Here is a 15,088-nt window from a genome sequence, read left to right as displayed (position 1 = left end):
CTTTTCAGGTTAGAAATTTACTCGACTTCCCAGGGCATAGAGTATCTTCGTACCTGCCACACGATATACACATTCCCCATTCAAGAAGTAGTTGATAGCTCACACGACGGCTTTGTTATTGCCAAAGTCAACGGAGTCTTCGTATGCAGCTGTTATGCGCCTCCGAGATGGACAGACGAAGAGTACAATAGTATATTGGATTTGCTCACATATACGCTGGTGGGAAGAACGCCGGTAGTCATAGGAGGAGATTTCAACGCCTGGGCCGTAGAGTTGGGCAGCAGATTGACCAACGCCAAGGGTACAGCTTACTCGAAGCTCTGGCGAAGCTAGATGTGAGGCTGTGCAACGAAGGGGCTGTCAGTACATTCCGTAAATACGGTCGGGAGTCCATCATCGATGTTACGTTCTGTAGCCCATTGTTGTTGGATGACATGAATTGGAGGGTGAGCGAGGAATATTTCCACAGTCATCACCAGGCGATTCTCTACAGCTTCGGCCGGCGAACCTCCCCAGCGCCGATGAGAATGAGGACATACGAGCGGAAGTGGATGACAAAAGACTTCGACAAGGTGGTGTTTATTGAGGCGCTTCGAACATACAGCAGGGCGAACCTTGACGCAGAAGAGTTGACAGAAGTGGTAGCAACGGCTTGTGATGCATCGATGCCGAGAAAGTTGGAGCCTAGGAACCGAAGGCGCCCAGCGTACTGGTGGAATGAGACGTATAGTACCCTCCATGCTGCATGGTTCCGAGCCAGAAGACGCGTCCAGAGAGCAAGAACCGTAGTAGAGAGAGAGGAACTGAGAATCACTTTCCGTGAAGCTAGAGCTGCTTTCAAACAAGAGATTAAACGGAGTAAGTCCAGCTGTTACAAGGCGCTATGTCGAGAAGCCGAAGAAAACCCTTGGGGCAACGCCTACCGTATTGTGATGGCGAAGTTTAAGGGTCCGGCAACACCAGTCGAAACATGTCCAGACAAGTTGAGGATTATCGTAGAAGGTCTGTTTCCACATCATGACCCAACAGTGTGGCCGCCTACGCCATACGAAAACGAGGAAGAAGAACCCGGAGGTGTGCGAATCTCTAATGAAGAGCTACTAGCAGTGGCGAAGGGTCTGAAGGTGAAGAAATCTCCCGGTCCGGATGGGATCCCCAATGTAGCACTAAAAACCACGATATTGGCGTTCCCGGATTTGTTCAGGACGACGCTGCAGAAACTCTGCAAGGCTGTTTTCCAGACAGTTGGAAGGTTCAGAAGCTGGTGTTGGTGCCAAAACCAGGGAAGCCACCAGGGGACCCAGCATCGTATAGACCTATATGTTTGCTGGACACACTTGGTAAGCTCCTGTAAAGGATCATCCTTAACAGGCTGACACAATGCACAGAGAGCGAGAGTGGCTTATCGAAGAGACAATTTGGATTCCGGAAAGGGGCCTGCGAAAAGGCGTCGATGGCGGTCAACACGATAGCGAGGATCATGCCGAACGTCGGAGGACCGAGAAGTAGTAAATGGCGTCTCCTAGCGAGTGTAGCGGTCTCTATTCTCAGGTATGGAGTCTCAGTCTGGGCCGCAGCGGTAAAAACCAAGCGTAATCGGAGGATGTTGAACAGCACATTCCGACTCATGGCCATACGAGTAGCGAGCGCCTATAGGACGATTTCATCGGAGGCAGTATGCGTTATCGCTGGCATGATGCTCATCTGCATCACCCTGGCCGAGGACGTGGAGTGTTATGAGCGAAGAGGCACCAGAAATGTGAGAAGGATCGTCAGAACGGACTCGTTGGCTAAGTGGCAGCAAGAGTGGAACAACGCGGAGAAGGGAAGGTGGACTTACCGTTTAATCCCAAATGCATCACTGTGGGTTAATAGGAAGCATGGAGAAGTGAACTTCCATCTGACGCAGTTTCTGTCCGGACACGGCTGTTTCCGGAAGTATCTGCATCGGTTTGGACATGCTTCTTCACCTTTTTGCCCGGAGTGCGAGAATGTGGAGGAGACACCGGAGCACGTAGTCGAATGTCCTAGGTTCGAAGAAGTAAGGAGGGACATGCGAGGAGCCACTGTCGATAACGTTGTCGAAGAGATGTGCCGAGAAGAAGGCATCTGGAACGCTGTCGGTATCGAGAATAATGTCCGAGCTTCAGAGGAAGTGGCGTAGCGACCAATGATCTGCTAGCTAGAGTGAACGCATGAAAAGGAAGAATGGCTGCTCGGTTTCGGGAGATATTCCTTTGCCGGGGAACTCTCTGACGGAGTAGGCTAGATCCACCGCCGGGGACTAGCTGAGTAGACGCGGCGTTGCACCGGTCCCGGGTCGTAGGAGCACCAGTGTACCGGACGATAGGCTTCACCGGAATCGCTGGACTGACTTCGGCACCCTACCGGTCGTCCCGTAAAAAAGTGAAGATCAGCAGTAGTAGCAGCAGCAGCAGCAGGATAATCGGTCTCGGGAGAACTTCCATCGCCGGGGAATTCTTCGTCGGAGTAGGCTAGGTCCACCGCCGGGGACTAGTTGAGCAGACGTGTCATAGCGCCGGTTTTAGGGTCGTCGGGGCACCAGTGAACCGAAAGCTAGGCTCCACCGGAATCGCTGAACTGACTTCGGCACCCTTCCGGTCGGCTCGAAACGTAGCAAAAGAAGAATCGGTCTCGGGAGAATTTTCACCGTCGGGGAATTCTTCTTCGGTGTAGACTAGGTCCACCGTCGGGGACTAGTCGAGTACCCGAGCAGAAGAAAATAACTACTGAATACCAAATTGAGGTATTCCATACTAGATAATTTCCAATACTACATACCTGAATGAGGTATGAATTAGCCCTGCATAAGAGGTAAAATACCTCAAATAATATCTCAAGCATATTCTACGAACACCAAACTGATAACTAGATCAGGTATTGTAATACCTCAATAATACTTGATGGATTTTCATATAAAAATGAAATTTTTCAATTGTAGTTCAATACCTCCAGCAGACCTCAATAGCTGTATAATACCTCAATGAAGTATTTTTAATTGTTTTAAAGATTTTTTCAATACCATTATAATACCAAATTGAGGTATTGACAACTGAACAATACCTAATTGTGGTATGATACCAAAAAATGGTATGCATAAGTTATTGGGGAGTTATTTGTTCCTCCTCGGGTAGAGTACGTCGGGATGCTGGTAATGGGTAGTCGAGGCGCCTACGAACCGGAAGTTATGCTCAACCGGAATCGTTGGACCGACCTCGGCATCCTACCAGCTGAACAAAGAAAAGGAAAAGGTCGTCGTAACTGTGTGAGTACGCGCTCTGAATAAGTGCAGAGTAGTGTACAAACTGGAGCCGAAGGGCTCAGAATGTTGCATGTAGGTACTAACAAATTGACGGGTCGCCAATGGGCGAAAATAGTAGACTTACAAATTACTAACGTGAGGAGCCGAAGGGCTCAGCATGAGGCACAACGTTGAACGGTTTTAAAACTGCTAACAGGAGCCGAAGGGCTCAGCATGTAGAATAGCAAATTGAAGAGATGCGCTCAGCACGTTAGCCTCCCCTTCGAAATAATACTGGAAGGTGGTTCCGGAGGTTATGGTACTAAACCTAGGAGAGTGTTTTTAGTGGGGAAGGCACTTTGTGGATCCCACACCGCGCCAAAAATTACACTGGCATGAGCATGAACATATACAGGCCAGTCTATGAAGATTTTTAAACTCCTAGTTGCATGAAAAAAAAACACGATATACACATGCAAAAATGGTCATAGGCATAGTAAGCTCTCAGTTAATAACTGTGGAAGTGCTCATAAGAACACTAAGCTGAGAAGCAGGCTCTGTCCCAGTGGGGACGTAACGCCAGAAAGAAGAAGAAGAAGAACATCGAGATGTAGAGAGTCGACTGTATTTCAAAAAAACGATTCTATTCCTTGCAGTTATCTACAGTTACCGATAAAAAAGATTCCCGTTGTGAATGGTGTATTTTTATTAAATCAAAAAGAGTGCTTGAAATTAAAGCGTTTTTGAATTTCAACTTATAAGGTTTCATAGAAAATTTCACTTTAAGGTGATTGCATTTTATTTTGAACAGTATGTCCATTAAACTAATCGTTATTGGGAAATTCTAAAAAGCTTGAGTGGAAGACGAATCTCTAGATTTGTTTTTATTGCGTATCAATACTAGTTTGTTCGGAGCAATGTCACCCCTTCGAAGGGATGAGATTGAGCCAATTTTGATAATTTCCTATTCAAAGGAAAATTAACGAGTTGCGTTTTATTTTTGTACAACATTTATATTTAGCAGAACACTTCACGTCAAAACGTGAAAAGTGTTTAAAAATAAGTGACCCAATCTCACCCTCGATGGCGGTACATGCTTTACAAACTTTGACTTTGAATTTGAATATGAACCAACGACTCTCAGCTTGGTCTTGCTGATAAGCTTCGCGTTTACCGCTACAGCTATCTGGACCCCAACTGCACGAGGAATGTGAAAAACACTTCGAAACACTTTTAGCCAGCTAGATTGTCCAAACATCCCTTAGTGCGACGTCGAAGGCTCGTTACGCGACCAACGACTGTCGACGCGTGGATAACTTACGTTTCACGAGGAGGGGGGGGGGGGGGGCATAGCCTCCCAACAAACAGTTGTCAGCAGTGTAGACATGATGATAAATTAGTAGGAACGTCGATCTGCTCCTCGGACGAGCTGGACCACCCCTTTGGAGAAGGTGCTCGCGCAATTGCAGAAGAAGACAAAAATTGCCAACACAGTCAGTGTGGTTAGGTAGCGCCTCCAGAGATGGCAAATGACACGTTATTAGTGAATTGAGAATGCAATTGCTAAGAGGATTCTCTGCTTGCGGTGGGAAAATTGAAAAACCGTTGAACGATTTGGCTGTAGTTCGAGAAGTCTGGTGCTGTCTCGCGGTAATGATGATGTTTCGAATTACCAGAGCTGTCTGTTTGTAACGGTGGCAGGAGGCGTACGTGGTATGTAATCTGATGGTCGTGATACCACCACAGGTCATCGGTTCACGTGCGGTTGAGAAGCTGAAGAATTTAAGATGATACTAATTGGTTTCAAACTTGGATGATTAGTCATAGAAATATTATAGATTTTTCTTCTTCTTGACACAACATTTCCTTTGGAGCAAAGGCTGCTCTTCAGGGTATTCTTATGAGCACTTCCACAGATATTAACTGAGAGCTTACCTTACCATACTCGTTACACTCATTCCCTTTTAACGATTTACTTATTTGAAACTAATTGATTGGGGCTTTCACACTTGGAGTAACAATGGACATAATGTCCATGTTTTAACTATTTAAATCGAAATGTACGAATTCGATTCATCATATGCCATACGTTTGGCTGTCCAATATCGCTCCTACTACTATAGCTTCGCATTGCCGTTATGAAATTACATCAACGTTAAGGAATTTTAATTCCTTCAATTTTATCACTCCATCGGACATATAATCTCACTTTCAAGATGACCATTTTCACGGTCTGGTTGTGACCGGCCGGTTGTGCTGCTCGGTAGTTTGGGGGCAACACACTTTAATGCCCCCTTATGAGCGTGGCATCTCACATGAACCAAGTCTTTTTTCAGCTGAACTGAATAAGCGCCCAGCCGTAACGATGCCGAGAGGAGTTAGTAATGCCGGCAAATGTCACGTTCAGGTGGCAATTTATACGACTAGTGTTCCTTTTTGCTGTATAGTTGCAAGTTCTATGTTTCCGATACTGAAAGCTGCACCAGCAGAGTGACATTTGGGTATCGTTCTTCGTGACGAGTGCCAGGTTCTAATGTGAAGGGGGTTGGCTGCGCTTTACGAATCGGTTTGTTTGATGCTGCTCATACTGCTCATGCTTAGGTGATGGAAGAAGATTCCGGTACAGCTGATTATCTCTATCTTTCTCTTGCACTTCGGTGCATTACTTTGTTGCAAGTAGAGTTGTGGTATTTTTTTCTTACTGAAGCCGCTTTTTTTGTATCTAATTTAATCCATCAATGCCTGTATTATGAACTAGTAGTAATTTTTTTTCTGGAGTATCTCAAGATGCTAGGAAATGCGGATCTACTTAGCCTGATTTTTTGAATTTAAATATTCTTTTTTCATCATTACTTAAATAACTTTTGATGAAAATATTCAAAATGTCACTTGGTTCCATAACGCCGATCAAATCATCTTAGAATTTGTTTTCACTGATTACTGTACACATCCTTGGTATTGGGAATCCTGGGGTTCATGGAAGATATTTATCTTTTGGGATTCCTACACGGCTCAAAAAATAATGTAATTTATAGTTTATTTTCATGCACATCGAAATAAATGAATAATAAAAAAATAAACGAATATTTCAGTGGTCATCCTATGTTTTCCAATCAAATTTGTTTTAATTTTACACAATAATGAAAAATGCAAGCGATTTCATTTGAAATCAATATTCATAAAAAGTGTTTATTTTCCCCGGGAGCCCTCATTTAAAACAATATCGAAATATATAAAGTGCTGTCCAATAATTTGGCAAGGGGTTATGGATGGCGGTGGTATTTAAGATTTCTGACGTGTCATATAAATTAGTTTCAATTTTCACACACAAAATCTTACCGTGGGGGAGACAGGTTTGTAAAACTGCTTAAATTGTCTTACGTAATTAATGGACAGCCCTTAAATATTTAACTATGTGTGCAGTGATCTGTTATTTTTTTCCAAGGTTATGTCGAATAAGTGCCCTAAACGTCTAATGAAAAATCATATTTATTTTTTTAATTTATACACTACATTTTTCAGCTTGCACTGCGAAGCGTTTGTATGCTTTAAGCACTAATATACCACTATAAACATAATTTTGGATTCCTGGATCCGTTTGAAAATATTGTAGCACGTCTAGTTTTCGAGATATTGGCTGCTGAGGATGAATTATTCACGGCTTTCAATCAACTCGCATACAAAATTATAAGCTTGTGTAGTGATTAATTTGCTTAGTTAACCACAGAATTCAAACTCGATGAGTTCAAAAAAAAACATATTAAGTTATTCTTAAGTTCATAACAGTGTTGCGATGGATTTTCTTCGTGAACGATCATTGACGCATCTTCGCGATCCAACATTCGTCAAAATTCATTTTTAATTTTTGCATCACGAAGAGCATCGCAATATAGGCCGGGGGAAGTGGTTCACCCAGAGTGAATTTATAGCAGAGAAAAAGTAGATTTTGTATGAAAATTGACAGGAAAATGAATGTCAAGTTCGTCCACTTCTCCTGGCCTATAGAACGGAAGCAATGCCGAAGATGCAAAATGAATACATCGACAAGTTGTTCGAGAAGCCCTTTTACTCGCAGGATTCATTTATCCATGCGCTGTTCATTCTCGTGATTCATTGCAAGATTGCTTCTTCTTGCAGAGCCAAGCAAATACTCTGCTAGTCGTATCGTGTTCTGAGTACACGTTATCCGACAGAAACATGCTTGAAGTACACAATACGATCGTGGCTTTGTGCTACTGACTATGGCGTGGACAATATAATATCGATAGCATATATACAAACTGCAAAATGTACCGATTTCAACACTTATTATTAGCGAGATATGAAAGCATAACATCGCAATACAAAAACAAAAATTGCTTTAGTTATCTTATTGTTCAGTTAAATTTAATTTAAATGTGGTTGAAAAAATATGAGAGGTCTGGCAGATTTCGATTGCATGTTTTCTACCATTTAAATAAACCACTGGTAGGTACACGCAAGTTATTTTTATTTTTTTAACATTGTAAGTTCGGTCAATCGTTAGAAAATGCGTTTCACCGAAAATTGATTTTACTCGGTATCCACGCAAGATACCATGCTTTGGAGGTAAGACGCTCTAGAGCACATTCGGATGCGAATTGAAAACACCACTTCCAAAGTTAGGTATTTCGTAAAGCTTCTGAGAAAAATCCAACTTCGGCGAGAAACAGATTCTAAGTTTTTAACGCGCCAACAATAAATCAATTACCGACGCACAGTGGCGCATGGCCGGACAAAACCTCAAAAATTCATGTTCTCAAAATCACTCCTCAATATTTTTTATAGATTTCTATACTATTGAGCGACAATTTCTCAAAATTTGATATTGATCTGTTCTGTTTTCGATTTTTGACAGCGTCGTAAGTGTGGGAAAGTCAGCAAAATTGGACTGTTCGAAATTCATCAAATATGATTCACCTAGCAAACTTCAAACAGCTGTATCTCAACGAAATCATGACCGATTTAAGCTCAATAGGTTCCATTTGAAAGCGTAGTTATAAGCCTTAGTTTTGGCTATAATAATATGAATTTTAACTATTCGAGTTGTTATTTGTAGCAAACAAAGTTTAAAACAATCTTTCTCCAAAATTTTGTTAAATTTTCAAAACTTCGTTCGTTTTATGTGAAGTGTTTCGGGAAAATGAGTCACCCACTATGAAGCAGCAAATCATCCATACTTTCAAACGTGCTATAGTTTTTCTTGCCCCTTTTTGCCCCTAGAGGAGAAAATTCCATTTTAATTTTTCATTATAATTTATCGATTTTATCATTCAAATCTATATAATTTATCATATTCCGTTTGAAACTTTAGTGGAATTACTAAAAGGAAGTTAAATTTGTACCTCTAGTTCAGGTTTATGCACAAATTTCTGTATTACAACAAAAGAATTTGAAGTAATAGCCTTTTTATACGATTGGATGAAAAAACTTAATAAGGACCAATTTCACTAGAAAATCAAATTTTCAATTTAACTGTTATTTCCAACGGGATGATATCAGGTATCCAAGATAATTAATAGATCACCATTATCAAGCAATTTGAGACGTATTTGAGGTTTTGTCCGACCTTTGTGTGAACGACCGCCACTGTGCGACGTGCATAACAAACACGCCTTTAATGGCGCACCAGCTTGTTGCGAGCCGACACAGCGTCGAGAGATGAAGCGATCCGAAAATGAATCAGGACTGAATGAAGCACCCAGACGGTTGTACGTGTTCATTTGCAGATTCTGATTTGATGTCTAGGAAAATTCATCGTGCTTCGTGTTTCCGATCGCTGTTCTGCAACATTGGTTCATAACATAGTGAGATTCAGTTTTTGGCAACAAAGTCCAAATTTCAGTAGCTATAAACGGAACCATGCCGAAAGCTGAACCATTTTTTAATTATTGGTTTTGAAAACATCCTTAGAATGTTGTTACATCCATATAGAATCATATGATATCGAGACTATGGAACGGTCTACTTCATAGCCAATTTCTGTATGGTTGTACTATGCTATGAATCTTAAGCCCCGTAATGTTCATTGTAACATACGTTCTACATACTTTTTATCGTTTAAATGTCTTCAATGTTTTTATAAGCTTTGTGCACACTATTTGTAGATTTTACCCATATTAAGTAAATATTCGGATAAGTGACCTTTTTTAAGAACATTTCTTTAAAGCTATGTTAGAATATGAAAAAACACAATGACATGTACAACATGTATTACTAAATTATTATTAAGACGAATTTACAAAAAAAATCTTTGGGTTTTACAAAGCATCATGAGTTTTGGAATTTATTGAACATTAAAAATCATTTGAACTTTAAGGCCCTCGCGTAAAATTTGACATAATTCGGTAAGTTAAAATGGCTTTTTTAATTTATGCCTCTGCCAAAGTAAAGCATCTCATAACAAATGATTGACTGCAGTCAACATGGCAAACATAAACAACTCCTTCTCATTTTTCATGAATGCGGCCCGTAATTTCGTAGAATACACAAATAAGCTTCTGGTAATTTTTATTTGAAATAAGTTTTAATTATTATTTAGAAGTTGAGTTTGATATATGTTATAACCTTACTTTATGAAACAAACGGAAACTTCAAGAACCCGATAGAAATCTTTAGGTGCTCATGAGAAAACTACAGGAACACACTGGACTCTAAAGCATCTTACTAGAAATCCACAAGGTCCAGCCTTGAATTCTCAAGATCGCGCTTAGGATTGTGATAGAAATTTACGAATACCATAAGGTAAGCTAGAAAGTTTGAAATTATTGCTAAAATTCTTAAGATTTCGCTGCGGTATTTGTGAATATTCTCAAGTCTTTGCAAGTGGTGAAAATTCTCAACTTTCTCAAGTTCTCAAGGTTTTGAAGTATACCTAGATAGGTATTCAACAGACCACTGAAAATTCCCACTAACCCGCTAGGAATTCACAGGATGCCCTGGGAATCTTTAGAGTTTATAAGGAATTATCATATTACGCTCGGCATCCCCAATAACCATTTATACATTCTCAGGATTCCACAATAACCTCCCAGTGTTGGCTAGGAATCTCCAGACATGCTCAAAAATTATTTCAAAGTTCTGAGAAGCCCCCCAAAAATCATAGACCCAACTCGTAAGAAACATCTGTATTACTTTATGATTGAAAATCCTGTAAAAACTGTTGGATCGTCTTTTAAAAAATCTCTAACAAAAAGAGAAACAGCTGTAATTACAGGTCGGACTCGATCATCCGGAGTGTCGATTTTTTTTTAATCCGGATAATCGAATCCTCCGGATAACCGAATCACAAAGAAAAAAATTTATACCTTTGATAAAAGAACTTAAATATTATCTATTTTCGTTGTTTGATTTATATGATGCGGTGGCGTAGCCAGACATTTTTTTTCTAGGAACAGTAGGGGTCTTTACCAGAAAACAAAAATTTTGACCGGCATACGCAAAAAAAACACTTTTTTAAACACCCCTTTTCTTTAATACATTTTAAACTGCAAAACCATTCATACAATATGATTGCAATACTAAATTATCTCAGATTTGTGCATAGAAATTGAAAAACAAGAACATCAAAAAACGAATTCCGGATAATCGAGTCTAAAAATCTGGATAATCGAATCCCGGATAATCGAGTTTCCGGATAATCGATTCTCCGGATAATCGAGTCCGACCTGTATTTGTAAAATTTTTAAAATATTAATTAAAATACTCGCAATCGTATGTATCGCACGTTTCAATGATTTTATTGGGAATAAATATTTATGAAGTTTTATCGGCTCGTCAGAAGGAAATTATTAATCACAGATGAAAGCATTCATTAAATTATTTAAGTTTATATTAAAACAAATCAGGAATTCCGTCTAGAATTCGGCTAGGTATTTCTGTAGAAGTTTATCTAGAGTTTTTCAGTAGTTTTTCCAGTAATTCCATAAGAAATTTTGTCTAGCATTGCTGCAGGATATTCTCCACATATTTTTTCAACTTTCGTATTTTGGTCATAAACTCTTTCTAGAAATCATTAAGGGATTTTTTTTCTAAACAATTCAGAAATAATAAAAAAAATATGGAAATTCCTACAAACAAATCTTGAATTATCTCTTACTAAGGATTTCATCTAAAACCTTTCTAATGGCTTCAGGAACAATTTTTCTAGGATTTTTTAGGAGACTTCTCCAGAAATTGATCCACATATTCATCCAAGGCAGTTTCTATGGATTCATTATTCATTCCTTAAAAATTTAAAAAAATCACCTCGATTTAACTGTGGAATTTATCCAGATCTGCTTCTTCTTCTTCTTTTTTTCAGGCCATACGTCCCAATTACGACAAAGCCTACTTCTCAACATAGTGTTCTTATGAACACTTTCACAGTTGTTAACTGAGAGCTTTTTTGCCAACAGACCATTTTTTCTATATGTGTGCCAGGTACAAAGAAACTCTATGCCCAGGGAAATTCAGAATATCTCCTTAACGAAAAGATGCTCGGCTGACAGGATTCGATCCAATGCTCAGTCTTGCTTGATAGCTGCGCGTTTACCGTCACGGATATCCGGGCAGGTCTTCAAATATTCCCGTTGAAATCGATCCTAAATTTTCTTTTACCCTTCAGTCATCGCGCGGTTTGTCACCGTCAGAACCACCACGCTGATGCAGTACACGATAAGCGAAGTTTTTTCACCACTGTTGTACAAAATACAATAGCGCGACGACTGAAGTGTTAATATTTTTTCCAGTTCTGTTCCAGTTTTGAAAAAAAAAACACACTTTGGAGTTTTTTCAGCATTATTTTAGCTCATATAAATCGTATGCGAGACAAAAAAAAAACAAGCACACTTTCTACGAATTAAGTTATTTGTACTGTTGGACACGAATTGAAAATACCTTTGGAAAATTTAAAACCGACCAAATTATCATGTACACCCCTTTGCATTTGACTCTTCAATTAAGAGTACTCATCGTTCACGTGTCATCAATAAAAATGGGAAATAGTTATTTTGTTATGCTGAAATATGAGTATAGACATAATGAACTAAAAGCCGTTGTATTTCTCAAACGGAACAAGTTTTACCATAAAAAAATTAAAGGATCCAGAAAGAGTTCTAACTATCAATTCAATACACATGCTCAGGTGGGATTCGAACCCACGATTTTAGTATGCTAGAAAATAAATAATAAATAAAGTAATGTATTACTGATTACGTTACTGGACCACTTACCATTCAAAACTTGTAACCATTTAAGCTGTCTAGTTTAGTTTTTCAAAAACAGGAAAAATGTGATAACAAGAATCAAGTTTGCACTATTTTGTTCTAACAACCAAATGGTTGTTGAAGTAGACTCATCCATTGGTAACTGCAAAACTACAAAAAATGTTGTTGAGTAGGAGAAATGCACAAATTTTTGACCCATTCATACGATTGAGGCCTACTTTGTATGGAACTCCGAAAATTGGCACCGAATTCTTGTTGGTCAAGAACTAGGAGAAAAACCTGCTAAATGTATTCGAGTAATATTATGTTTTCATTTAAATCTCTAGTGGTGTTTTTATTTCACACACATTTTCCATGGATGGGAATAGTTGAGCACCAAACTAATCCAATATTATTCCGGGATATGTGGAACTACTACGTACTAATTGTTATAGAGGACTTCAGAAGTATATGGAAAAAAGACATAATATAGTAGCAGGAAACGCGGTGCTGTTTTTTTTATTGTCCTCATAAGAATAAATTTTTAAAGCTTTTTGAACAATATTTCTTCGATATAGCGTAGCTCTCCAATAACGCCAATTGATGTTATTTCACAATACACCCGATTCTGTTTTTGCACTGATTTTTTTACACGGCCGTGCAAAAAGGTTTCCATACATTTTTTTTTTCACCAAAACCTTATTTTTGCATGAAACGTCGAGGAATAGAGTTACTTTTTTTGCACGGTTTTTGGAATTTTGTACTGAAAACTTTTTTGGCACGGTACGCATCTCCCGTGCAAAAACAGAATCGGTTTTTTTATAACAATATATTTTTTTAAATCGTTCATTTGTTCTTGTGAAAGTTCTTAAGTTTGTATCTGAATCACTTAGATAAGTGGATTGGAATCAAACAAGTGTTTGTGATGCAAATGATAAATGATTAATGTACAGTATTGGACAAAACATCCTCTTCGCTTTTCCATACAAATTGGCCAAATTTTAAATGGTTACAAATGAGTTATTTGTGGATTGATTCGAATAAAAGTTTTACAGTGTTCCATACATAACTTGAATTTAAACATATATTTATGAGTAATTTGTTCAGTTACTAGCTCAAAGGCAATTTTGGTTTAACTTAAGTTAACGTATTTTCATAATTGACATAATAAAAAAAATAGGAATAACTTCAAGGTATTTGTATGGAAAATCGACAAAAGTTGCAAATGTTTTTGTTCGAATCATATTATCATAAATCGAATTTTGAAATATTAAAATATTGCACACTTTCAATTTCATAAAATGATTTTTAAACACGATTAACAATATGCGCTAGCTTTAAAAGCCTCGATTTTATGCGTCCGATATAACAAACAAATTGAAAATTCATATTTTACATTATCTATGTCACTTATCTGTTTACGTGAAAATTGTAAATTTTTAAAATTGTAGAAATCTATGCGAACACTTTGAGATTGATATCGAACATTGTACATGAAGCTCTGATGAAACAGAAAATTATTAAAAGTCCTACAGTTCGATAATATTTTTTTAATATGCTTTACTCCGATTGGTACAAAATATATGATTGAATCACAGTACAGTACAATCACAAAAAAAAAAATACAATCTGGAAAAAAGCTAATCATATTTTTTTTTATCATAGTATTGAATAATCAATAGTCATTTGATTCATTTACACCAATATTAGAATTTTGAATAAACGTTCACTCAAAAACTGTTTTTATCTATTTATGAAGTTGTTAATTCTTTTGGATTCATTATTGCATCGAACACTCTTAACATTGTTTTGTAAAGTACGTCTGTGTTCATATACTGCTATTGGTCATAAAAGATAACACTTTTTACTCTCACTAATCAGTTGTTTTTCAAAATATGTACGGAATCTTCTGCAGCAAAAATTGTATCCCATTGTGGCCACATTTTTCTCTGTTCATGAATCAATATTCTGTGCACCGATTCACTTTGATTATCATCTGTAACTTAATGACACTACTCACCAGAAACTTCATCATTTTGATTGTTCTTGTTGTTTTTGAAACAGATTCACAACACAAACTCCTTATCTTTCACTTTTATCAATCCTCCAACAGATCAGGACACAAATCTGCAATAAAAGTCCAACAAAATCACTTAGTTTCAGCAAAAAGTCCCAAAATCACACAAAACACTCGGGATCAGTGGATACCACCAAACAACTACACCAACGGATCAGCTTGTCACCTCAGATGGCAGAACTCGCAATTGCTGCTTCACTTTCAGAACACCGAATTCAACTGTCTCATTGCGATCGAGCGCACTTCCCTTTTATTAACTGTAAATCAAAGCAACAGGCTTTAGTTTTCCCCGAGTGCATCCGTAGGAGCGCAGGAGGATCGTCTTCACGCGGGGTGAGCACTCACGATCATTGCTTTGCTCTCCACTCATCTCCGGGGGGTAGAACGTAGATCAGAGTTGATGGAAAAAAACTCAGTTTTTCTCTCAAACATTTTCGCTACCACCGGCCTCCAAAGCCGTGGAATAAAGGACTCATTAAGCGCTCTGACGTTGATTGTTTGAGTCGATCGCCCACCCGTTTGGAAGCACGTGAAAGGTAAGCTCTC

The 15,088-nt window shown here is 38.6% G+C and overlaps 1 protein-coding gene across 5 annotated transcripts in view; it reads right to left on the bottom strand.

Annotated features, from left to right (window-relative positions):
- LOC5571030 (pro-resilin) overlaps positions 1–14,837 on the bottom strand; it is a 45,257-nt gene extending 30,420 nt beyond the window's left edge. The window contains exons 1-2 of one of the 5 annotated variants that reach the window (XM_021851302.1): positions 14,709–14,837; positions 14,486–14,592 (exon numbers count right to left, since the gene is read on the bottom strand). In XM_021851302.1, coding sequence (XP_021706994.1) covers positions 14,486–14,500 — 15 coding nt within the window. In that variant the 5' untranslated portion in view covers positions 14,501–14,592; positions 14,709–14,837. Of the gene's footprint in view, positions 1–14,485 lie in introns of all 5 variants that reach the window. The other 4 variants (XM_021851305.1, XM_001659414.2, XM_021851304.1 and 1 more) reach the window with 4 other exon arrangements.
- Positions 14,838–15,088: the final 251 nt, after the last annotated feature.

The sequence above is a fragment of the Aedes aegypti genome, chromosome 3 (genome assembly GCF_002204515.2).
Source record: "Aedes aegypti strain LVP_AGWG chromosome 3, AaegL5.0 Primary Assembly, whole genome shotgun sequence".
NCBI lineage: Eukaryota > Metazoa > Arthropoda > Insecta > Diptera > Culicidae > Aedes > Aedes aegypti.
Note: the sequence above shows the minus strand (reverse complement) of the source record. Positions and strands in the feature narration are given on the sequence as shown.